This window comes from Trichomycterus rosablanca, chromosome 22 (genome assembly GCF_030014385.1).
Source record: "Trichomycterus rosablanca isolate fTriRos1 chromosome 22, fTriRos1.hap1, whole genome shotgun sequence".
NCBI lineage: Eukaryota > Metazoa > Chordata > Actinopteri > Siluriformes > Trichomycteridae > Trichomycterus > Trichomycterus rosablanca.
The window spans coordinates 2142750-2169105 of record NC_086009.1 but is presented as its reverse complement, the minus strand read 5'-3'; the positions used below and the strand labels follow the sequence as shown (position 1 = coordinate 2169105).

The following is a 26356-nucleotide window of genomic DNA, read 5'->3' as shown; positions in this document are numbered from 1 at the left end:
GGGGTGTACTCACTTTTGTGATACACTGTACCTCACACACACATAATTTTCCTCCCAATCTAGTCGTATCCAATCACCTGATTCTATTTCTCCTTAACTGCTGCTGCAGACCTCTATCCTAATCGAGGAGGGCCGTGAGTAACACACGCCCCCTTTGACATGTGTGCAGCACCTGAACCGCTTCTTTTCACCAGCACAAAGCGGGTTCATATGGGGATCCGTATTGCACACAGAGAGTCATGCACTGATCTCCATTATCCCCCGTCTCTGTGCAGCAGAGCAAGCAGAGGTTGCAAATACAGCAGTTAGTTTTGTATAGCAAAAACCCCAGTTTTATTAGGTAAAAGCAAGATTAGTGTTTGTTTATCTAGTGAAGGCTGGGTGTTCAGTCATCATTCAAAGAGAGCATGAGCTTATCAGACCATGAGAACTTTATTCTACCAGGCTCGATGCTGGTCTTCCTCGAGTCAGAAAGGTCAAGTCAAATCGAGACCTGTTTCAGAGCTTTAAAATATAAACAGGGTTCAAGAAGTGCTTTCATTTAGGTGTGGGTCCATGTATGGCATCATAAGCAAGCAATGTTGTTTTGCATCTGATGCGGGCAGGAACAGGAAGCAGGTGAGTGGTGATGTGGCATAGAAAAGCAGACGTGTGGCGTGGTTAAAATCAGATTTTGAACACGGGAAGATCCGCAAAAAAAGAGCTGAAGTAGTTTCAAGATGACAAAGTTACTTCACCAGCACCTGAGTGGCTTCTGTGGAGAGAAATGATCAAATCCTTCTGATGAACCTGCACTGACAGTACAAATTAGATAAGTATTTTTATAACAAACTAGCTAAAATGATTCAAGCTTTTGGAGCGTCATCAAACCACATTGTTCTGTTCTCAATCAGCCAGTTAAAATCATCTTCAGCTCTGCCCTTGTTGACCCAAAATGCCCATCACTCAGCAATATTAGTACTTGCCAATACAACCATTTAAATAAATTCTATTTACACCCACAATTAGCAAAGACCAAGACCTCAACAACTGAAGAATAGAATATAGAACGCCTTTATTTGTCATATATACAGGTGTACAGTACAACGAATTTCCCAGCTTATTTGGAAGCTGGGGTCAGAGCGCAGGGTCAGCCATTGTATGGACAGAGCCAAGAGGGTTAAGGACCTTGCTCAACCTTTCAATTGAGAGTCCAAAGCCTCTCCCACTGTCCCTAACTGCACATATGCATCAGACAATCAACATAAAATCCAGTCAAAGACAAGTTAAAGCCTGCGTCCACAAAGACTGGACAGCTGGACATATCGAACCAGTCAGCATCTAATCATTACCAGCCAGATCCAACCTCATCAAGTTTACATCAAGTGACTAATGACAATCAAGCACCAATGGCCTGAGAAGCAAATGTTGTAACCTTTACATGCTAGCAGCATTAATCAAATATCAAAGATCTACTAAAAACCAAATAATAAACCAACCGTTCAGACAATCAACCGTTTAGAGCAGCCAATCCACCTTCTGCATTTTCAGAAGAGGTGAGGAGAAACCAGAGTGCCTGAAGGACATCTGCTTATTTACAGGAACACTGTGCCATGATCTAGGAATCGAGGAATTTGCTAGATTTTTAGATCAGGCACTGATGCATGAAGAGAAGGCCTGGCTCACAGTCGATGTTCCAATTCATTTCACCGTGTGTATAAGGGCACAGGTTGTGACGTGAAGTTGGACTCATTTGGATGAGAATCAGCATACTCTTGGATGTGTAGTGAATGTTCAATCCTACCACCAAAGTCACACAGTCACTGTACAACAATGTGAAGAAACGACAAAAGAGCAAAGAACAAAAATATAAGCTAGTCTCATAGCTCCAGCGCAACAGCAAAAAACCAAACATTAGATAACAAACGTCTTGCTGAGCGACTACATTTGCTGACGGGAAGATTTATTTATTTAGTGAATTTGAAGTTATTGATCTGATACTGTGATTTAGTTTCTTCCTCTTGACTGTTTTCTGTAAAAAGCCCACGATGACCCTCACACTGTATTAAATGTGTGTGTAACAGAGAGGGAGTGAACGTGTGATGTGTGTACATAGGGGCGCAGCTAGACTAACCGTGTTATTGTGTTTGTCACTAGAATAGTGGACGTTTTACCTGTGAACCCCTTTTGTGCAGCGATTAAAGTTTAAAATGCGTCATGATTATGAACTGCTGAGTTGTTTTCATTTCTGCCTCCTTCAGTCACTCAGTTTACTGCACACAGGACTCACAGCAGCTCCAGATGTGGAGAGACGCTCAGCGCCGAGCCGCTCTGTGCGCCGATGCTGCTGCTGTTTACGTCTCGCTGTCAGTGAATAGTAGCATTTCCTGTCTGTGAGCCTGTGGGTTTCCTGTTTTTGTTACTTGCATTACCACACCCCACTACAATAATGCTTAACTGTGAGAAGACCGAGGAACAGCGGCTGTATAAACAGTTTGCTCAAACATGTCATATATTTTACACCAAAATGTGTGTAAAATGCAGTGTTGTGCCTAATTCCACTTCAAATTCACACACGCTATGTCTTTTAATGTTGTAAAAGTACGCAATTATGACATCACACATTTATTTTAACATTAATATAAACCCTATTTCCTGGAAAGCTGGGACGTTTGGTAAAATCCAGTGAAAACAAGACGTATGCTGCTTCTTTTAAACTGTATTTTGTAAATATAAACATATTTGGGAGAGTTGGGATGGGGCGAAATAATAGTTAAAGGTTTGTATTGAAATGTTTTGAAACGTTTTCAAAATTACTAACAGGTGAGAGGATCATAATTGGGTATAAAAGGAGGATCCACCAAAGACACAAAGTCTTTTACCATCTACTGTTCATTATATTGTGGAAGGATCCAGGGAATCTGGAGAGATCTCAGTCCCTGTAGGTGAAAATCACTGTTGAATGTGCATGACCTTTGAGCCCTCAGATGACACTGCATGAGAAACCATCATGCTGCTGTGATAAATTAGCCACATAGGCTCAGAAGTACTTCAGAAAACTTTTGTCACTTACAGTGTATCACAAAAGTGAGTACACCCCTCACATTTCTGCAAATATTTCATTATATATTTTCATGGGACAACACTATAGACATGAAACTTGGATATAACTTAGAGTAGTCAGTGTACAGCTTGTATAGCAGTGTAGATTTACTGTCTTCTGAAAATAACTCAACACACAGCCATTAATGTCTAAATAGCTGGCAACATAAGTGAGTACACCCCACAGTGAACATGTCCAAATTGTGCCCAAATGTGTCGTTGTCCCTCCCTGGTGTCATGTGTCAAGGTCCCAGGTGTAAATGGGGAGCAGGGCTGTTAAATTTGGTGTTTTGGGTACAATTCTCTCATACTGGCCACTGGATATTCAACATGGCACCTCATGGCAAAGAACTCTCTGAGGATGTGAGAAATAGAATTGTTGCTCTCCACAAAGATGGCCTGGGCTATAAGAAGATTGCTAACACCCTGAAACTGAGCTACAGCATGGTGGCCAAGGTCATACAGCGGTTTTCCAGGACAGGTTCCACTCGGAACAGGCTTCGCCAGGGTCGACCAAAGAAGTTGAGTCCACGTGTTCGGCGTCATATCCAGAGGTTGGCTTTAAAAAATAGACACATGAGTGCTGCCAGCATTGCTGCAGAGGTTGAAGACGTGGGAGGTCAGCCTGTCAGTGCTCAGACCATACGCCGCACACTGCATCAACTCGGTCTGCATGGTCGTCATCCCAGAAGGAAGCTGATGCACAAGAAAGCCCGCAAACAGTTTGCTGAAAACAAGCAGTCCAAGAACATGGATTACTGGAATGCCCTGTGGTCTGACGAGACCAAGATAAACTTGTTTGGCTCAGATGGTGTCCAGCATGTGTGGCGGCGCCCTGGTGAGAAGTACCAAGACAACTGTATCTTGCCTACAGTCAAGCATGGTGGTGGTAGCATCATGCTCTTGGGCTGCATGAGTGTTGCTGGCACTGGGGAGCTGCGGTTCATTGAGGGAAACATGAATTCCAACATGTACTGTGACATTCTGAAACAGAGCATGATCCTCTCCCTTCGAAAACTGGGCCTCATGGCAGTTTTCCAACAGGATAACGACCCCAAACACAACCTCCAAGATGACAACTGCCTTGCTGAGGAAGCTGAAGGTAAAGGTGATGGACTAAACCCAATTGAGCACCTGTGGCGCATCCTCAAGTGGAAGGTGGAGGAGTTCAAGGTGTCTAACATCCACCAGCTCCGTGATGTCATCATGGAGGAGTGGAAGAGGATTCCAGTAGCAACCTGTGCAGCTCTGGTGAATTCCATGCCCAGGAGGGTTAAGGCAGTGCTGGATAATGGTGGTCACACAAAATATTGACACTTTGGGCACAATTTGGACATGTTCACTGTGGGGTGTACTCACTTATGTTGCCAGCCATTTAGACATTAATGGCTGTGTGTTGAGTTATTTTCAGAAGACAGTAAATCTACACTGCTATACAAGTTGTACACTGACTACTCTAAGTTATATCCAAGTTTTATTTCTATAGTGTTGTCCCATGAAAAGATATAATGAAATATTTGCAGAAATGTGAGGGGTGTACTCACTTTTGTGATACACTGTAACACAGTCCGCCGCTGCATCAAGAAATGCAAGCTGACACTCTATTACAAGAAAAGAAAGCCGTTTTTTAACACTATGCAGATGGTGCCAAGTTCTCTGGGCATGAACTCATTTCAGATAGACTCAATGACAGTGGGATGAGTTTGAGCTGATATGTTAAGTTCTCAGGGCCAAAGATGAAAAGGACCATCCAAACTGTTATGATTGAAATGTGCAAAAGCCAACATCTGTCATACAACAGAATAGAACACGCCTTTCTTTGGTCAGAGCACAGGGTCAGGTATTGTACGGCGCACCTGGAGCAGACAGGGTTAAGGGCCTTGCTCAAGGGCCCAACAGTGGCTGCATGGCAGAGCTATGATGCGAACTCTCAACCTTTCAATTGATTGCCCAAAGCTCTACACACTAGGCTACCACTGTTCCTGTCATTGTTGGGGGGCATTTATATTAACACCATAATTAAAATAAGTATTGAGGAGGCACGGTGGCTTGGTGGGTAGCACTCTCGCCTCACAGCAAGAAGATCCTGGGTTCGATCTCCTTTCTGTGTGGAGTTTGCATGTTCTCCCTGCACCTGCGTGGGATTCCTCCCACAGTCCACAGACGTGCAAGTTAGGTGAACTGGAGATACAAAATTGTCCATGACTGTGTTTGATATTAAAGATCTGAACTGATTAATCTTGTGTAATGAGTAACTATCGTTCCTGTCATGAATGTAACCAAAGTGACGTTAAAATCCTAATAAACAAACAAACAATAAGTATAGATATCACTTTAAATCCTGTAGGTTCTGTTATAATGTAAACATTTATAAAGTTTTTGCTAAAGACTGAGCTGTTCGTTTGAATTCTTCTCATAATCATGAACAAAACCCCATGATACACAATCTTAAAGGATCCAAACATTCTATCACATCAATTCTTTGTAAATATTCCTTAAAAAACACATCACAGTCCCGTATCTGACCCAGCATCTCCTCTGGAGCAATAAACCGTTCCCCCATTCCTGTCCTATCATACTTATTCTGTTCGGTTTCCGCTCTCATAGGCTTAATGACCATAATTAGGGGTCAGTGCTAATGAGCTGGAGAGGGCCAAAGCTCGCTATCGGACCCTCGATCAGGCAAAGATCACGTCTCCCAAATCCTTTACGGTCACGAGAGACACTTATCTAGTCCGTTTAAACAGCCAGATCGGTCCCATCTCTAACCCACCCTCTATCTGTTCATCTGTTCACTCCCTAGGAACCACAGAACACAGAACACACCCCGCCCTGCCTTCCTCATGAGCTGATTAAGACATAGACGTCCGATTAATCCAATCCAACCAAATATTAATCCAACCAGATATTAATGCAACAAACTTACAGTTCAGATCTTATAACAGTGTTGACAGGTAAAGTTCACTATTCATATGAAGAGGATTTATTTATTAGGATTTTAACGTCATGTTTTACACACTTTGCTTACATTAATGTAACCAGATAGTTACTCCTTACACAAGATTCATCAGTTCAAGTTCAATATCAAATACAATCATGGCCAATTTTAAATTGCATTTTCGCTAAACCTGACTGCACGTCTTTGTACTGTGGGAGGAAACCAGAGCTCCCGGAGGAAACCTACACAGACACGGGAAGAACATGCAAACTCCACTCAGAAAGGAACCGCTCCACCTGGGAATCAAACCCAACATTCTTGCTGTAAGGTGACAGTGCTACCCACCGAGCCACTGTGCCTCCCTGTATTCATTGTGGATATTTCTTGTAACTTATCTGTGCTAGTTTGATTGCACCTATTAAAAAGTACATGGAACAGTGGTCTTTTTGTCAGGGTCTGGAAAAAACTCGACATCAACCTGCTCTAAGATGCTGCTGCGCAAGAAAGTCAAAACAAGATTAAATGATCGACTGAAGTCTGAAATACCGGGAGCTTCTGTTTAATCGTTCAGTCTTAGAAAAAGAAACGTTGCAGATTCAAAGTCAGAGGTGAAATGATTTCTCTGACTTTGATCTGTATTTTATAGATTTTAATATTTTTTTAGACCCATTAGCCCCCTGAAGAACCGCTGAGGAACTTCTTTCCCTCTGTGTACATCAGCAGCGTTTACAGTTTCTCTTTGTTAGTCAGTCTTAGTTTGTGTTTTCGGCTGGCTTCCTGTTCGAGAGGAAGTGCCCCACCCAGCTGTGTTGGTCCCCGGGTTGGGGGTGGACAGTGATTTTGTGAGTGTGGGTGGGGGACCGAAATGAGTGACTCCAAAATTAAGGGAACGAGCACAGGCCGGGGTGAAGGAAAGGACTTCAGGGGCGGAGCGGGTGGGGGGAGCAGGAAGTTCAGCTGCTAAATAAAGCAAGAGGGGATGGAGAGGGCGACGGGGACGGAGGTGCAGAGTCGAGTCTGTGTCCGCTGAGGAAGCAAGACGTCCCAGACAGAGATGGGACAGTGAACCACAGGGAATGGCGAACGAAGACGAGGGGACGGACGGATCAGACGGAGAGGGATGCATCACACACCGACTGGTGAGTTAATGAAGGTTTGGACTGATTGGATTTGTAATGCAGGGTTTGCACTTTACTGTGCACAAACATTATTAACATTAGAAGAAACTGCAAAAACTGAATAACAAATCCAATCAGTTGAAACATTCATGAGTCTCGATGTTCAGTTGTTCGGTTTGTTCGTTGTATTTGTCGTTTTCCTGCCTCTCAACATTTTCTCACGATCGTGATCGGACGCTTGTTCCCCTCCCCCTCTTCCTCCCTCCGTCACCCCAAACTGATCACCAGCGCTTCTATTCGAACCGTAGATCTTTTAATACAATAAATTAATGGCTGTTTTTATTAGGCACTTTGACTAGTTCCTTTCCTGTCTGCAGTTCTAAAGAATGTGTGGACATCTGATCATGACCGTGCACAACCCATCCCAAAACCATGGGCGATTATATGTCAGGATTCGTAACCTAGGGGTTTGGACACCCAAGGGTCCCTGTAGAGTCGTGGGAATGCAGGGAACACAGAGGAAACACATTTGATATTCTGTAAAAACCTCACAGGTCACAGACTCATTCTGACCATGAGCTTGTTGCACAACCCATCCCAAAACCATGGGTGATAATACGGAGCTGCCTCTCTGACCAGTTACTCCTCTGTTCTCCAAATTCTAGACTGTGTCCGGTGGAATCTGCACCCATTTAGACAAAAGAGGGTTTCTGAGGTCGGGCACTATTTTTGGATCAGGCGCCTGGCTTGGCTTGACATTCCAGTTCATTCCAAAGGTGTTCAGTTGATTTAAGGCCAGAGCTCTGTGTAGATCACTGGAGTTCTCACACCAAACTTGTCAAGCCATTATTGGAGGTGCACGGTCAGGCAGCTGGTAGGTAGGGTACCAAACAGCAACATAGACAAAATGGACCTCACGATCGGGCACTGTCTGTGTCTGTGAGGAGTTTTGTTTGTTCTCTCTGTGTCCGTGTGGGTTTCCTCACACCTCCCAAACACACAGGAGGAATATTGTCTCCTTGCATCCTGTCCAGAGTGTCTTCATCTGTATACTCAGTATTTCTGGGTGGAAACGAACCTACCTACAGGGACCCTAACAGAAGAGGTTAGCTTTAATAAAAGAATACAAAAATTAATGATATGCAAACGTGTTGACAAGAGAAATGAGTGAACTGCAAATATTAGTGCCGTGGGAATCGGTGCTGTGTGTGTGTGTGTGTGTGTGTGTGTGGGCCCCCTGGTGGTGATGAAGAAAAACGACTGAAGAACAGTTTTGGCTGAGCCTTTTCTGTAATTAAATTTTACCTTTTTAAACATTTTACATGATTGTTAACAGGTTTTATGACCTCTATCAAATAAGATCAATGCAGATAATACTTGTATTGTGCTCAGATGATTGCTGACACTCATGCAAACTTTAGGTATGGTGTTTTTCATGTCAGTATTTTGTGTTGTATTGTTGCATTTCTTAACAAGAGGATGTATAAAGCAGCATTTAGCAAACTTTAAAATCACTGCATTGGTAAAAACACAAGAGCCACACTTTACTAGGCACACTCTCTAAAACAGGGATTCGTAACCTAGGGGTTTGGACACCCAATGGTCCCTGTGGAGTTGTAGGAGTGCAGGAACTGCAGAGAAAACACATTTGCTATTCTTTAAAAACAAAAAAATATGATTATGTCACACACAGGCCACAGACTCTCATTTAATTCTTGACAGTTTATTTCTAGCCTCAATAGCTGAGCAAAATTTTAAAAAAGGAAACACTGTGCACTGAACACTTTCTCTCTTTTCAGGCCTTCACGAGAAGATGCACAAAGAAACACCATCATTCGTCTAAGTCCAGCTTGGGCAAAGCGATCCATCTATTGAGATTCTCCAGAACTCCTTTCTCCATCCTCTCCCAATCCTTGTACCAGTGTCTAGACTGAATTTGACGCTGGGCGGGGTTTGGGGGGGGGCTGAGCGAGGCCGCACATCCAGTATTCAGACCCAATGATCTCCATCAGGATTCATCAGAAAGAAATGTTATTAAACATTAATAATAAAAGTGTATTTGTATTGCACAGTGATCCAAAAACAAATCAAGTGTTTCTGCTTCTATTTGCTTCTGTTATTGCATATTTGTAACACTATAATTTCAGACTATCAAACCAAACCTGATACTACCCAAAAGAAAACTGGAGTAACAACACATTTTGCCAACTGAATGTAAAAGTGTGAAGCAATGAATGTAAAATTACAAACACATAAACAAATATACATAAAACTGTGTGCCACCATTGTCACCAAATACACTATTAACTTTATCCTACCTGCTGTTACAAGTGTAGAATAATCAAACCCTCACAGCACAGCAGCGGCGTTATCAATATTCTTAGGTCTTTTTGACATTTTGGTGTTCTTCTGTGTTTTTATTAAAGCTTCCAAAAAGGGACGCTGCATCCACAGTGCCTTACAGTGAAGTGTGACCATTTTGGATCATGGTGCTTCACAAGTGTTTACTCACCTCGGTAAACAGCATAACAAACATGGCATGTGGATAATAATAATAATAATACATTTTATTTCATAGGCACCTTTCTGACACCCAAGGACACCTTACAATCACCACAACAATAAAATACAAAGAAACAAACAAGCAGCAATTAAAGCAGTTAAAACTATGACACAGCAAAAGCACCAATCAGGTGTTATAGACTGTCCTAAACAGGTGAGTCTTAAGTGAGGATTTAAACTGTTGGAGAGAGCTTACGTTCCGTAAGTCAGATGGCAGAGAATTCCAAAGTCGGGGAGCAGAGCGACTAAAAGCTCTGCTCCCCATGGTGGTGAGATGGGCAGAGGGTACAGTAAGGTGAATAGAGGAGGAAGATCTGAGAGAACGAGAGGGAGTAGCAACAGTGAGAAGATTAGAGAGATAAGTTGGAGCGAGATTATGGATGGCCTTGAAAGTGAGAAGAAGGATTTTGTAATCGAGGCGAAACTTGACCGGGAGCCAGTGGAGCTGTGACAGAACAGGAGTGATATGGTGGAAAGAAGGGGTTCTAGTGATAATACGGGCAGCTGAGTTTTGGACCAGTTGAAGCTTATGGAGAGATTTGTGTGGAAGACCGAAAAGGAGAGAATTACAATAGTCTAGACGGGAAGTGACAAGGCTATGAACAAGAATGGCAGTGGTATGTGGAGTAAGAGATGGGCGAAGACGACTGATATTACGTAGGTGGAAATAAGCAGACCGGGTAATGTTATTGATATGGGCTTGGAATGATAAAGTAGTTTCGAGGATGACACCCAAACTCTTTACCAGAGTTGAGGGGATAACAGAAAAATTGTCAATGTCAATAGACAGGCTGTTGGTTTTGGATAATGTTGTTTTAGTACCAACGAGGAGAACCTCAGTTTTATCACTGTTTAATTTTAGGAGATTTGCCGAAAACCAGGATATTATTTCTGTTAAACAATCAGTAAGGGAGGTGGGTGGGATGTTGAGATGTGGATGCAACATAGTTGGAAATTTGGCAAATCTTGGGCATTTAATTGCAATCATCCTTTGATTATTATTATTATTATTGTTATAATTCTTATTTCCTCAACACATATTTTTATTAAAAAATTAAAAACAGGACCTGGAAGAGACCCATATCAGACAAACATGCAAAACTTCTCACTGGCAAGAATGAACAAGCTCAACTTGTTAGCAACACTGTGTTACCAGTAATAGACTACAGTAAGGTCACGGTGTTCCATAACCTTCTGTACAGACTCAATGCATCTTTCCCAAGCAAGCGTCAGTGTGACGACACAGCAGCTGAATAAATGTAATTCATCACTGAGTGAAGCATCTTCACCACATTCCTCTGATAGCTCTGATTTAAGTCATGACCGATCAAACTCTAAATGCCAATATCTACTGACTGTCCTGCTGTGTAAACGTCAGTGCTTATAAAAGAAATCCATAAATGCCATCATGGTCTCCGTACACCTTAATTAGAACCAGTCAAGATCACCATCCATGTATAGTTTATATGTGTAAGACAGATTCACCATTAGAAGCTAACTGACCAGAATACACACCACATATTTAATAAACATCTGTACAATGCAGTAATATATCAAATTAATTTATACAGATAATTCTACAGTGGATAAATATTCACTTTCTTGTGTTGTGGATTTGATTCGGGATGAATATAACTGACATTTCTACCTATATTTAAATCTATATTTAATTAACCACATTTGCAAAAGTAGTCATAGATTCTTTGGCAGCAATCACATCTGCAAATCCTCTTAGATGCATCTCTACAAGTTTTTTCAATCCTGGATTTGGGCAGTTTATCCAATTCTTCATAGGCACCATCAAAATGAATAGCGAGGATCTGTGAATGGCCTCTTTAGATCTCTTTACAGATGTTCATTAGGATCTCGTCTTAGACATTTAGAGACTTGCCCTGAAGCCTAGGACACGTCAGTGTTGTGTAACTACTTACTTTGGTTTTGTATGTAGGCACTCATTCTAAATTGAATTTCTGCTATACATTCCAACAACATTAGGTCAGGGACATGTTTACTACTGTGTCACGTCACCTTTCTAAACCTATGTTCTGTAATTATTCGGGAACTGGGGACACCAGCTGTTAAGAAAACATGATTTCAGCTGTGTGACACTTATCAGACTGTAAGGAGCTCTTATAAGAAGAGGAAACGTGTTACAGGTAATCAACAAATAACCTGCAGTGTGTGTGTGTGTGTGTGTGTGTGTGTGTGTACTAAATGTAAGGCTGTGTATGTAATATTACAATACTAAATTCAAAATATTTGTTTTTTATTGCCAGTTCTTGTGCTGGAATGAAGGTTTTAGATAATATACCAGCCCTGTTTTGTCAAATCACAGCTAGTATAAATAGCACAATCTCAGTGGAGCTTTGGAGGAATGTGCATGAGCATTGAACTGGTATTTACGGTAATTTTGTAAACACAGGAACGTATATTAAAGACAGTACGGGCGCGTTGTGACGTTAAATGTCAAAGTTTTAAATTCGTTTACATAAACATAAAATTGTCTTTAATTATTTAGCTATTTTACTTACATTATAAAACTTGCCTTTTAAGCATTATCTGCCTAGCATAGTGTACTAAACTCGATGCATTCCTTCCTATCCTGTTCTACACATGCTAAACCAATACGCACTACCTTTTTATACTACATAGTATGGTAGTATACAGAAATGGCGTTCGCTTTCTGTGTTTGAACTCGGCGTTGATTGGTAGCCGGAATCGCGTACTACTTTGACATACTGCTTAGTATGCTAGTATGCTGTTTGAGACAGGGCAATACAGTATGGGCGGGGCTTGGATGACGCTATTCGAGAGGAGTCACTGATGCTGTTCATTCATGTTTACAGAACAAAAGTTAAAACAGCGGCACATTTAGTTACTTTTAACAAGTTTTCTCCTCCTTTAAAGTTTAACATCATTAAGAAAATTAAGTGGTTTTACTGTTCATAATTGCTGCCATTTAAGATACCAAAAGCTTCGTGAATACGCCGTAACTTGGAGCTAAATGGACTGTTCATAGTCGAGCCGAGCCGAAACTCACTGCTAAAGGTATGAAAAACAGCTTTACTATAGACTATTTACGTTTCTCGTATTAAATGTAATATTATATATAGAGTCGAATTGCAAAAATATAAGTAGTTACCTGGGACTTAATATGAGAGGTGACAAAATAACACGCAGAGCTGGACAGGTAACTTGGGACTGTGAGTCGATAACAGAATCGACTCCTGGATTCCAGTGACTCCTGGATACAAATCTTGCTAGTAACATGTACTTAATCAAAAGTTTAATAAATATATATGTGTGTTTATTTCAAAGTTAATATTAAAAGTAATAGTCAATAAATTCAGTTATCTCCAGTTTTGTGGTTTGTAATATGTGTAATGGCTCAATAATTGCTAGAGAGGCTGTGTTCGAATCAAGACAAAACATTGCTTCGGAATCGCATAATAACTTCAAGTATTATAAACGTATTTGTGTATGTAGCGCAATTCTGGTGGTATTTGGAACAATCGAGAAAACTGTGTGAAGTCGACTTTACAATTTCCAGAAGAGCCGTTTTGGGCTGGGAGTCGACGCTGGAGAATCGACTCCTTAACTGCAAAAATGTGTGATTGCAGAGTCGACTCCAGAGCTTTGAAGAATTGTGTATTTTGTGAGAATGTATTGAGTAAATAATGATATGTATTTAATTTATAATATTAAGCTTAAATTGTTTTTGTTTTTTTCGTTCTTGTTTTGTAGTTCTACAAAACACCGTAGTTCTAGAATGGAACAGATTTACTGATACTGAACTTAGTGTCTCTTGACGCCCTCTGTAATGAAACTGGAGGAACAACACACATGTAAATGTGTTTAAAACACCGTGTCTTTATAAATACTGACTAGTGTGTTGCATTTGTGTCTTAAACAGTTTGTTTAAACCAATTGTTACACTTTTTGATTGGCAATAATCTTATTCTGCTCTGTTATACTAAGCATTGTGCTTATATTGGGGCCATAAGACAAAATAACATCTTTATATGTTCTATTTCTATACTGTATATTAAGGACGCAGAAACACTTAGTTATTGTAATTATACTTTATTCTAGTAGAATATATTTGCCAATAGTAGATTTTACGTTACCAGGTTTGCTCAAGAAAACCAAACAAAGTGTTTTTGGTAAGAAACTGGTTATGGTTTGACTTAAGCACCTTCTAAAATGCTTAATGCTTCTGATTATGAACAAAATCAACATCAATTCTGGTACAAATAAAGAAATTAATCTTTAACATGGGTTTTACTTTTGTAGATGTATTGAAATGCAGTTTTGGTTTGGTGCTAGTAGTTTTAATAGACCTGCTGTTTGATAGATGATAAAAGCGTTTAACCATATAAAAACCTTGAGTTTTCATTATTAAAAATAGTTAAAATATTTAGGTTGGAACCGTTAGGTGCTGCTGTGTTGTTGACCTGTGTATATTAGATACGTCTAGTGTGTATCGACCGTGAATAATAATTTATTGCCGTATGGTTTCGCTTTACATTATATAAAAGTTTGACATATGAGCCAATTCGATTCTGACTCCTGTTGAGCACATGGATAGTGTTTCTCTCCAGAGTATCCTCTCTTTCTCTGAGTTCTATCCATCTATCTTGTTGCTGGTCATCCTCGTCCTCTTATACCTTCAACTCTTCCAAGCATGACTGTCATTTCCAATGTGCTGGTTCTTCTCATAATGTGTCCACAATAAGAGGAATTTCTTCTCGGCCAATGTCCCTGCTCTCTATAGAGAGACAGACAGTCTTGTGTCCGTGTAGACGCCCAGTCGGTCGATAGCACAGCGGATATTTTAACTCCTACCACAATGTTGGTGGTGGGTTATCACCTGAGTGCCCACTGTGTTTTTTGCCAGACGTTGTGCTTGCAGCAAAGCATCTGAATACTTTTGTGAATAAGATATTTCAGTTCTTGATTTTTATGTTCTTTGATTAATTATTAAAAAGCTCTAAAATGTTTTCACTTTGTCATTATTAGTCATTAAGTATAGATTGAGGGAAAAAATGAATACTTCCTAAATCCATTATAGTTAATTTTTATTTTTCTGTATCTCTCTTCAGTTGATTTGACCTTCTAGTCAGAACTGGTTCATCTTAATGTCAGAAAGCTCTAAACCGCTGCCAGTTTCAGCTTCAATACCACAAGCATAAAACAGTCCATCATTCAGAACGTCCTCATACTGCTGGGCTCTTGTTCTTATTCAGGCTGAATGTTTTCCTGCAATTAAGAGGGCGGAGGTGTCTTTATCTATGATTTAATGATGAGGACGTGTTTCGTGTATTTATAGATATAAAACTTGTTCACAATATACAGTTGATCTGAAGGTCTTTGAGAGCACAGCAACAAAAACTCATCAATAAATCTGTTACAGGTAAGTAAAGCTGTAACTTTTTTCCCTACAAAGAAATTACTTGTATTTATTTACGTTCTTATAAAGCTCTAGTACGTTTATTCTAAAAAAAAAAAAAAAAAAAAACTGCTACATAAAATATACATACAGCACAATGTCATTGAACCTTGTGGCCTGGTGTCCTACACGGGTGTATCTATATAAATTAGACTAGTTTGTCTATGCCTGTTTAACGGTGCATGGAACAGTGTGCTCTGCCAAGGGGCTGCCACACATTAAAAATTAGCACTTTTAAGCTCGACTGAAGTTTGTCGCTGATCACTTGAACACAGGAAAAACAGGAGCTCGGGTGCACGTGTCAAGCTTGCTCGATTTTGGACACGCGTTCCATCAGCTTCTCATTTACAGTAGGACTGGGTTTTGTGTGTTAGATAAAATTTCACTATTCAGACAGATTTCCTCTCAGCATGAGGTGACTGTGTAGGATTTCTGTTTACCTTGGTGAGAGACCACTGTTCCTGGTAGCTTGAGACTCGAAGATAGTAGGAAAGTAGGCTGTAAGATTTAGTTTTTACAATAAAAATGTACATTTAATTGTAAAATTTTAATTATTTTCCCTCTAGTTTCTCACTAGTTTCCTTTCTACCAATTTGCGGTAACTATATTTTCTTTAAAAATGAGACCTGATGCTCCTGTTCCCACTCTATCATGTACCATTCACGCCTAGTATGAGGGCGGAACAAACCATTTTATGTAAATAAAAGAAAGAATTGGGGGCACAAATAAGCTAAGTGGGTAGCACTGTCACCTCACAGCAAGAAGGTCCTGGGTTCGATTCCCAGGTGGGCCGGTCCGGGTCCTTTCTGTGTGGAGTTCTCCCCGTGTCCGTGTGGGTTTCCTCCGGGAGCTCCGGTTTCCTCCCACAGTCCAAAGACATGCAAGTGAGGTGAATTGGAGACACTAAATTGTCCATGACTGTGTTTGATATAAACTTGTGAACTAATGACTCTTGTGTAATGAGTAACTACCGTTCCTGTCATGAATGTAACCAAGAGTGTAAAACATGACGTTATAATCCTAATTAACAAACAAACAAACAATTGTTTCCCTCTATTTTCTCTCTTTTTTCTTTGTTTCCTTTCTTCCCATTATTGGTAACTAGATTTTCTTTAACAATGAGACCTGATGCTCCAGTTTCCACTTTATCAAGTACCATTCATGACTGGTTTGAGGGTGGAACAAATAAAAGAAAGAATGGGGGGGGGGGGGGGGGGGGGGGTGTAATACAGAAGTTTCAATACAGATGTTTAACCATAAAACACATACAGAATGCCCTAAATATACCAAGGAGAGACAACAAGAGCACATACCTGGAATAATAAAATAAACTCTTACTCAAGACAACACAAGAATAGATCTTAATCTAGGTTATTATTCCTATTTTGCCATAAAATGACACTTATGTGTTAAACATGGCATTAAAATGTATGTTTGTGGCATTTAACAGCTGCTTTTATCCAAAGCAACTTACAATTACGACTGATACAGTTTGAGCAATTGAGGGTCAAGGGCCTTGCTCAGGGGCCCAGCAGTGGTAACTTGGTGGCAGTGGGGCTTGCTAGGACAGTTGTAGTCTAGCGGTTAAGGTACTGGACTAGTAAGCAGAAGGTTGCTGGTTCAAACCTCACCACTGCCAGGTTGCCACTGTTGCCACTGCCAAAGTCGCTTTGGATAAAAGCATCTGCTAAATGCCGAAAATGTAAATGTAGTTCACTGAGCTACCACTGTCCCAAATAAATAAATTATACACGTTTACTGTTTGCCCAACAAGTTTTAAATAAAATGTTTGGGTTTTTTGTATTGCTTATAGATTCATAAATTAATATTGGGAAAAACACATGATTAATAAATCTGATATCTAACATGATAAGTGACGTTTGCTGGGCTGAATATTCTTGTAGGTTCATAAGTCCAATTTATGATTCATATACGATCATGTGAGACATTTTAAACACTAAAACATGCAGGAAAAAACAACGGACTTTCCCTTTAATTGTTCTGTTCAGTTGCAGCCATGTAAATGCTCGGGGTGTTTATGTGGGGTGTGTCAGCTCAGATTCTCTTTTAGGGAGTGCGCTGGTGTTCGCCACCGTGCCGCACGCTTCAGAAACTCCAGCACGGTTCACTCAGACTGTTTAGAAATGACATGTTGAGAAGGTTAGCAGTGAGAGCTAAAAAAAGACGTGTCAGCATGTGCTATCGTCCGTATTCGCTTCTGTAGAAACGTATCAGCTGAATAGCTAGCTCAGGCAGGAATGCAGCATCGAGCAGTTGTTTGTGTGCTCGTGGTGGCGTATTATCGTATTATTTGTCGTGTGTAAAATAGCTGAAATGTGAACAAGCTGGAACTTCCAGGTCTGATTCAGCTTCTGATTGTGTGACACTCATGTGCATAACAAGAGCTTTTACTTTCAGTTCCCTCTTAAATTCTTCCAATATTTAATAACCAACCAAAGATTTTTTTACTTACATTCACGTTACTGTCGTTTTTACTCCTGCAGTGTCTGTTTATAACGTTATTTTATTCGTTTATGGTTTTAGATTTTCTAGTGAGCTGCATTTAGCAGACGCTTTCATCCAAAGCGACTTACAATTATCACTGAATGCAACTTGAGCAGTTGAGGGTTTAGAGCATTGATCAGTGGCCCAACAGGCGTTAATGGGGCTTGAACTGGCAACCTTCCAATGACTAGTCAAGTACCTTCACCACTGAGTTCCACTATCACTACCATTTCAATTGATTTTTTAGGTAACTGTACAGATCTTTGGATGTAGATCATAGATTTTCTCAAGCCATTTCTGAGCATGTTATCAGCTCCACTTACCATATAGAAGCACTTTGTAGTTCTACAATTACTGACTGTAGTCCATCTGTTTCTCTACATACTTTTTAACCTTGCTTTCACCCTGTTCTTCAATGGTCAGGACCCCCACAGGACCACCACAGACCAGGTATTATTCAGGTGGTGGATGATTCTCAGCACTGCAGTGACACTGACATGGTGGTGGTGTGTTAGTGTGTGTTGTGCTGGTATGAGTGGATCAGACACAGCAGCGCTGCTGGAGTTTTTAAATACTGTGTCCACTCACTGTCCACTGTATTAGACACTCCTACCTAGTCGGTCCACCTTGTAGATGTAAAGTCAGAGACGATCGCTCATCTATTGCTGCTGTTTGAGTCGATCATCTTCTAGACCTTCATCAGTGGTCACAGATCGCTGACCACGGGGTGCTGTTGGCTGGATATTTTTGGTTGGTGGACTATTCTCAGTCCAGCAGTGACAGTGAGGTGTTTAAAAACTCCAGCAGCGCTGCTGTGTCTGATCCACTCATACCAGCACAACACACACTAACACACCACCACCATGTCAGTGTATAATTTGCAGATCAGGTTAATCAACTAAAACGCAGCTCTGGTTAGTTGTGGCAATCAAAGCTAACCGTGCAATTTGGTAAGCCACAAGCAAACCAAACAGTAGAAAAAGTGTCGGACACCCTGTTTTTACTCTGTTTTACATTAATAAAGACTTAAAGTTCTCACAATAATTCAGGTTTACACTCCTGCTGTTACTCGGTGATGAAAACACTGTACCTGTTTGTTGAAATTGTATTTGTTTCTGGTCTTTGACCGGGCTAGGAAGGAAACTGTACCTACATGAGTAATTGTTTATGACTGTGCTGGACTTGAGCTCTTGTTTATATGCTGATGCTTCTGCTATGTGTTGTTAAACAGCTCAGTTTTACAGTAATTCAGACTAGTAAATAATAAAAGAAAACAATTCTCTGACTGATATTAGAGCAGTAGAAAACAGACGCAAGTGAGAGGAAAACAGCACCACTGTGACGTCAATAAACAGGAACAAAGCCGAAGAAAAATCCCTGCTATAAGTCAGCATTGTTGCGCCATCTAACCAGACGCTGTTTTTTTTTTTATTGGCACCCTGTCAAAACAACTACATTCAGATTGATAATTCCACTATTGCATACGTCAGCCTGAAGCTTACTCAGTGGAATTTATTGTGAAAGAGAGAAAGGGAAATATTTTAATCAAGTGAGTATATTTCTCTGGGTGAGAGGAAGTGCCGTGGATTTCAGTCCATCCTCTCACAGCGCGATAACATCTCCGTCTCGACCGGCCCGAGCGAGAGAGAAACTGGCTCATGGTGTTTAGGCGAGGAGGAATCTGGAAGAATGCCACCAAGCAGAATTCGTAAGTCTCCACGCTGGTTATTAGGACTCTGTGCTTTGAGTTGTGTGTGTGTGTGTGTGTGTGTGTGTGTGTGTGTGTGTGTGTGTGTGTGTAGAGGATCTGATTATCTGAGGTTATTAAAGGTGAGGCTTTGTGATGACATGATGGAAGAGTTTCACAAAACAATCAAGTCAGTGGTTGGAATATTTGTTTGCTGTGTTGTGTGATCGATCAGCCATAACCTTGTTTCTACACTCACTGTCCATTTTATCAGCTCCACTTATCATATAGAAGCACTTTATAGTTCTACAATTACTGACTGTAGTCCATCTGTTTCTCTACATACTTTTTAACCTTGCTTTCACCCTGTTCTTCAATGGTCAGGACCCCCACAGGACCACCACAGAGCAGGTATTATTTAGGTGGTGGATCATTCTCAGCGCTGCAGTGACACTGACATGGTGGTGGTGTGTTAGTGTGTGTTGTGCTGGTATGAGTGGATCAGACACAGCAGCGCTGCTGGAGGCTTTAAATACCGTGTCCACTCACTGTCCACTCTGTTAGACTCTCCTACCTAGTCGGTCCACCTTGTAGATGTAAAGTCAGAGACGATCGCTCATCTATTGCTGCTGTTTGATTTGGTCATCTTCTAGACCTTCATCAGTGGTCACAGGACGCTGCCCACAGGGCGCTGTTGGCTGGATGTTTTTGTTTGGTGGACTATTCTCAGTCCAGCAGTGACAGTAAGGTGTTTAAAAACTCCAGCAGCGCTGCTGTGTCTGATCCACTCATACCAGCACAACACACACTAACACACCACCACCATGTCAGTGTCACTGCAGTGCTGAGAATGATCCACCACCTAAATAATACCTGCTCTGTGGTGGTCCTGTGGGGGTCCTGACCATTGAAGAACAGCATGAAAGGGGGCTAACAAAGCATGCAGAGAAACAGATGGACTACAGTCAGTAATTGTAGAACTACAAAGTGCTTCTATATGGTAAGTGGAGCTGATAACATGGACAGTGAGTGTAGAAACAAGGAGGTGGTTTTAATGTTATGGCTGATCGGTGTATAGGAATTCTGGGCCGATGCCGATATTAAATGGTTCTCTTGTCTATACACCGATGGAAACAACTATTTCCCCATTTTTGTTTATTAATATAAAATATATGTAGCTCACCTGAATGTGAACATACACATCAGAACACAGCAGGAAAACCTTTGAGTGTTTTTTTTCTTTGCTAACTACTGTGGGTTTAAACAGCAGCTCTGATCAAACTTGTCCGATTGTTGCCGGTTTTAATTCTTCATGGATTTGATCTTCTCGTCTTGTTCAGGGATGTCTGAGGAGCTGGCTGGTCCTCCCTCCCCCACACCCTCTCTCATAGATGTGAAAGCAGAGACGCACCTGGTTCTGAAGAGTTTCCTCCGCCATGCCCTCTCTCTTCCGCTCTCGGATCGCCCCGGCAGGATCGGCGGTGCATATTGTGACCCCAACAAATACAGGTAAGACAATATCTGAGTCGAGCAACCAAGTCAGTTCTGTGTTTGTTGTTTGCTGCCTTAGTTTTTTATAGGAGCGAAAATGTTAATACCAAGTATTAGAAGTTTATATAGTCCAAAATCTCATCCATACACAGTTGTAGTCAAAGATTAAAATACGCTTCTAATAAGCATTAGGGGGATTTTAATGATTTTTTAAACTTTTTATAAGGGTAATACAGGGTAAATGTTTTGCTGAATGCTTTTATCATGTTATTATTATATTATATTAATATTTATATTATATTTATGCACAAATATCCTCTCATATTATTAAAGCTGTTATTTATGGGGTGCACAAGTGGTGCAGCATTAAAACACGTCAGCCCACCGCTGCTGAGATCTCAAGTTCGAGTCTTTTGTGCTATCGGCCAGCCGGGTGCCTACACACACTTGGCTGTGTCTGAGTGTGGGAGGGTCGAAGGGTTACCCCCTGCACAGGCAGGGGATTAGGAAGATCAGTGCATGACCCTATGTTTGCGATACTGATCCCTGTGTGAACCTGTTGTAGCAGTGGAGTGGGCGTCTTAAATACGGCCATCCTCGGTCAGGGTCTGCAGGAGTACAGAGGAGATACAACTGGGTAATTGGATACGACTACGAATACATTTAAAACCCTTTTTTATGTTCTCCGTCTGACATTTCTAGCGCGCTGGTGAAGGAGAAACAGAAGAAAGACGAGAGCGGGTGGGACTCTCTGGATGAGAAGATCAGCGCGGCGGAGGAAAGGAAACACGATATTAAAAACCTGATCAAAAGACGCCTCCGGCCCCGTCCGCGGCACGGCAAGAAAGATTCCGCCAATGACCCCACCCTGAAAGGCTCTGTGGACAAGCAGGGGGCGCCGGCTGCACCACTCAGGGGCGGCAGCGTTCCTTCTGTAGTGCAGAGCTTCACGGAGGTAAACACAAGTTTAGTCCTGCAGGTCCAGTTCAAATCACAAGTTTTTTGCAAAGGTTGTTTGCTTTCTTGACCAACATACACCGAAGAGGCATAACATTATGACCACCTTCCTAATATTGCGTTGGTCCTCCTGATCCGTCGAGGCATGGATTCCACTAGACCCCTGAAGGTGTGCTGTGGTATCTGGCACCAAGATGTCAGCAGCAGATCCTTTAACTCCTGTAAGCTGTGAGGTGGGGCAAGTTCCCAAGGTCAGCATGGGCACCCTGACTGGTCTGCGGCTATGCAGCCCCATACACAACAAACTGTGATGCTCTGTGTATTCTGACACCTTTCTATCAGAACCAGCATGAACTTCTTCAGCAGTTTGAGCTACAGTAGCTCGTCTGCCTTCGCTCCCCACGTGCATCAATAAGCCTTGGCCGCCCATGACCCTGTCGCCGGTTTAGCACTGTTCCTTCCTTGGACCACTTTTGATAGATACTGACCACTGCAGATCGGGAACACCCCACAAGAGCTGCAGTTTTGGAGATGCTCTGACACAGTCGTCTAGCCATCACAATTTAGCCCTCGTCACACTCGCTCAGATCCTCACGCTCGCCCATTTTTGCTGCTTCTAACATCAACTTTGAGGATCAAATGTTCACTCGCTGCCTGATATATCCCCCCCACTAACAGGTGCCGTGATGAAGAGATAATCAGTGTTATTCACTTCACCTGTAAGTGCTCAGAATGTTATGCCTGCTCGGTGTAGTTTACTGGTAATGTTCAGAGAGAAAATATTTGTACTTTATTTGTACTTGATTATTTTAACACGGTAATATTTAATACTTCTGTTTGTTTTGTTTCCTAAAAGGATGTAAAATCCTCGGCATCGGAGGAGGAAACCGAACAAAAGACTGACGAGAAAAAGAAAAAGAAGAACAAACTCAAGCTGCCGGAAATCTTCAGGAAAAAAAGCACTAAGAAGGAAGATGTTCGGCCGACGCGTCCAGGATCGCTGCCTATCGATAAGGAGGTTCAGCCTCCCAAACCCGTTCTGTCTCCAAGTAAGTTATCGTGTACAAGTGAGATTTATTATAATATTAGATAATTTGTGTTTGTTTGTTAATACTTTTGGCCATATATATCATTGGTACATACCTCATACCAAGATTTGTACATATCTCATGTGTTCATAATTTCCATCTATACCGTATACATCTGTCTATCATGCTTTATATATATATACATTCCTCTATTATGTTCATAGCCCCTTAATCTGTATCACCTTAATCTTAATCTGCACCTTAATCTGTATATTATGTCTATATATATATATATATCTTGTTTACAATACATTCAATAATATATTCACCTGTATATCTTGTTCATACCACTGCCCATATCCTGTAAACAATGTATATCGTAGATACTGTACATCCTGCACTTGCTGCTTATTGCACTTCTGGTTAGATACTAAACTGCATTTCGTTGCCTTGTACTTGTACATGTGTAATGACAATAAAGTTGAATCTAATCTAATCATATGGTGCATGTATAGTATGTGCACTTGTGCATGTATGTAGCTGTGTTCATGTTCATGGAGTTAAACGGGGATTTAATGTCTCAGTGGGAACAGAACTCACAACATTTGGAAGCATTTCTGAGTGTTTGTTTGTGTTTTAGCTCACCCTCCTGCATTCTACGACGGCGTGGCCGAGAAACTGGACCGGATCGCACAGCGAACCGTGAGGAGGAAGTCCCCGACCAAACCTGAAGCGTTCAAACCCAAAGGTAAACGAAGCCTCTCGTTTTGTACAGGACGATTCACACAGATCACGTTACAGAGTCCTGCTCATCTGGTTTCCCCTGGTTTTTTACCCATAATTCTTTTTGTTTGTGCACAGAGGAAAACAAAGAAAATAAAGAAGCCATCGTACAACAGCTGGTTCACCTGCTGACCATGGAGGGAGACGCTATGAATGAAAAGGTGAGCAGCACACGGTGCACACCCAGGTTCAGACTGTCCACATATTATGGAGTTATGAACTAATTATATTAATGAATAATGAATCTCACACACACACACACACACATCGTCATTTTGAATCTCAGCTCTGCCATCCGGCTGGGATGGGCGCCCACATGAACAATGATTGGCTGTTGTTCATACAGGGTGGGAGCCAGACCGGGGTTCCTCATGGCTGGTGTAATTGCGACCTCTGCTGGCTGATCGATGGCGCCACACAGAGTGCGGGTGTGGCTCTCCGTACACAAAGCTGATCCGCATATGAACTCGACTGGTGCTGCACACGTGTCGGAGGGGGCGTGTGTCGGGTGCGGCTCTCCTCACTCAGCACTGGAGGGTAGTACCGGTAGAGGGGAAGCGTTACGCAATCAGGGTAATTAGACATGACTAGACTAGGGAGAAAATTTGGGGGATATAAACACCCTGTATTTATAGCAGGCTGATATACTACTTTTTATATATTAGTTCCCTAAATTAAGCAGCTTCACTTCCATAATCTTCAGAGGTTTGTGTGGATCGAGAGCAGCAGAGCTCTCAGGGTCTCTAATCACACCTGAAGTTCATGGTTGGATCTTCTAATCTAATCCACTTGGGTTTGATCTGGTATTAATAATGCTGGGATATTTTACAGATTGAAGCGAACCCGTTCCTGCGATCCTCCCTGAACCGCCTGTCCTACGCCTCGTTCGCCAGACTGCTGGACACCTACGCCAACGAAACCATAGAACCTCCCCTCCCGGCTCCTGAAAGCCCCACCCTGCGGCGTGTGGCCATCACCATGGAGGTGACGCGGCGGGTGGTCACCGCGACGGGGGTCACGCAGCGCGTGGAAGGTTACGCGGAGCGCTACATGGAGAACTTCGCTCCCTGGGTGAAGAGTCATGGTGGATGGGTGAGTGTCATCCGATCGCTGACCTCCTGTAACGACGTTAACATTTCTGATATCGTTTTCTTCAGCTCCAATATCATGAATTGTTGCATGTTAATAATGCGTCACTTACCTTAATAACACAAAACATGTCGTTCTGATTGTTATGGACTATTACAAAGACCAGAGATCTGGAAGAAAATCCAAACCCTTGTCTTTTGCTGCGAGGAAACGATATGGACAAAAGTATTGGGACACCACTTAAAATCTTTGAATTCATGTGTTTAATCCACAACAGTTGCATACAGGGGAAATAAATCAGTTATGTAAAGGAAATTATATGCTTCAAACATTGCAACAACACTTTAGGGAAGGCCCTTTTCAGTTCCAGCATGAGCAAGTTCCATAACACTCCAGTGTCCTGCACAGATCCCTGACCTCATCCAGCCCCACTCAACAGAAAAGACCTCACAGAGGTTTTTTATACCACTTGTTTTTAAAACTGAATGTCCAACAAGCTCATGGTCAGGTGTCCGGATACTTTTGGCCATATAGTATGACTTGGATAGCTCAGATGTCGGACAAAAACACCAAGGTTGCCATGAATGAGAAGTTGCTGAAACCGAGAGTTGGCACTGTCCACATTCAAGCAAGCTTTACCTTGCCATGGGCACTGAGACTATGCCATAAAGAAAATCCCACCACCACTGAAGCTTGTTGCTGATCACGTGAAGAAATGAAAAGCAGGAACAGTAAAATAATTATAAGTTATAATATGTATAATAATTATAATATTATAAGTTCTGTGCAAAACTACAGTCCATGTTTTGTGTGTATCTGCCAGTAGGTGGCAGCATTGAGTCAGTAAAGTTAATGTGTTGTATCTGGGCTGCTTGTATTTACTCTTGTTTGTTGTTGTTGTTGTTTGCAGGAGAGCATCGCACAGATGGAGGCTCAGGAGTTCGACTAATGGAAGTGATTTGAGATGTGTAGAATGTTGGTGCTTTACCTCGTTTTAATACAGACTATGCAAAAATGTGCACAAAGACCTCGGACATCAACACTACTGATCACCAGTGTGACTTTTACACACATATATTTATGTTTATTTGAAAATGTGCTGATGCTGTTTTTTAATGTACATTTTTATACCAGAATATAAGTTTTACAAAACACCGCTGTCTGGGTTTTATTGTTTACAGAGTTGCAAACACCAGCTATAAATGTGCAAGCTGATTTGTTAACAGCACTGACTTTTAAATAGCAAAATATCGTCCAATCAGCGTTTGATTTGAGGCGTAATGAATAACAGTGCTCTTTATTCAGCAACTTTCTGACTTGCTCTGTTACTGCAAAACCTCTGTGAACATGCTGCTCATTCCCCAAAAAACCAAACCCTTTTGGGATAATATTGGACAGACCCATGATGACCCATGATGTGAAGTAGGAAAAGAGCTATTATGTCTCACAAAGAGAAGTAAAGAATATAATAGCAGTGTGAGCATTATAACAGTCAAACATAACAGAGGTGGTGTGATGGTGTCCAGTGTTTCTCAACCTTTTTCCATCTTAGACCCCTTAACACCGGTTGTGATATTATTACACCGTAGATCTGCATCAACAACTGCATTAGAATCACTCGTAGTTCCCGTCTGTTGACCTTTGCTCTTTTAAGGTGAGTGAATCCAG

At 41.5% G+C, this 26356-nt stretch overlaps 1 protein-coding gene across 3 annotated transcripts; it reads left to right on the top strand.

The window, feature by feature from the left end:
* The first annotated feature begins 12574 nt into the window (after nt 1-12574).
* bcl2l12 (BCL2 like 12) lies at nt 12575-25819 on the top strand. 3 transcript variants are annotated; one of them, XM_062984757.1, is made up of 8 exons: nt 12575-12747; nt 20681-20849; nt 21534-21786; nt 22645-22837; nt 23457-23564; nt 23678-23760; nt 24431-24691; nt 25599-25819. In XM_062984757.1, exons 2-8 carry the CDS (start codon nt 20683-20685, stop codon nt 25635-25637), a joined length of 1104 nt encoding a protein of 367 aa, XP_062840827.1. In that variant the 5' UTR covers nt 12575-12747; nt 20681-20682; the 3' UTR covers nt 25638-25819. The 3 variants fall into 3 exon arrangements, with proteins under 3 accessions (XP_062840827.1, XP_062840826.1, XP_062840825.1); XM_062984756.1 differs by lacking the exon at nt 12575-12747 and adding an exon at nt 19303-19361; XM_062984755.1 differs by lacking the exon at nt 12575-12747 and having other exon boundaries at nt 20433-20849.
* The last annotated feature ends 537 nt before the right edge of the window (nt 25820-26356 follow it).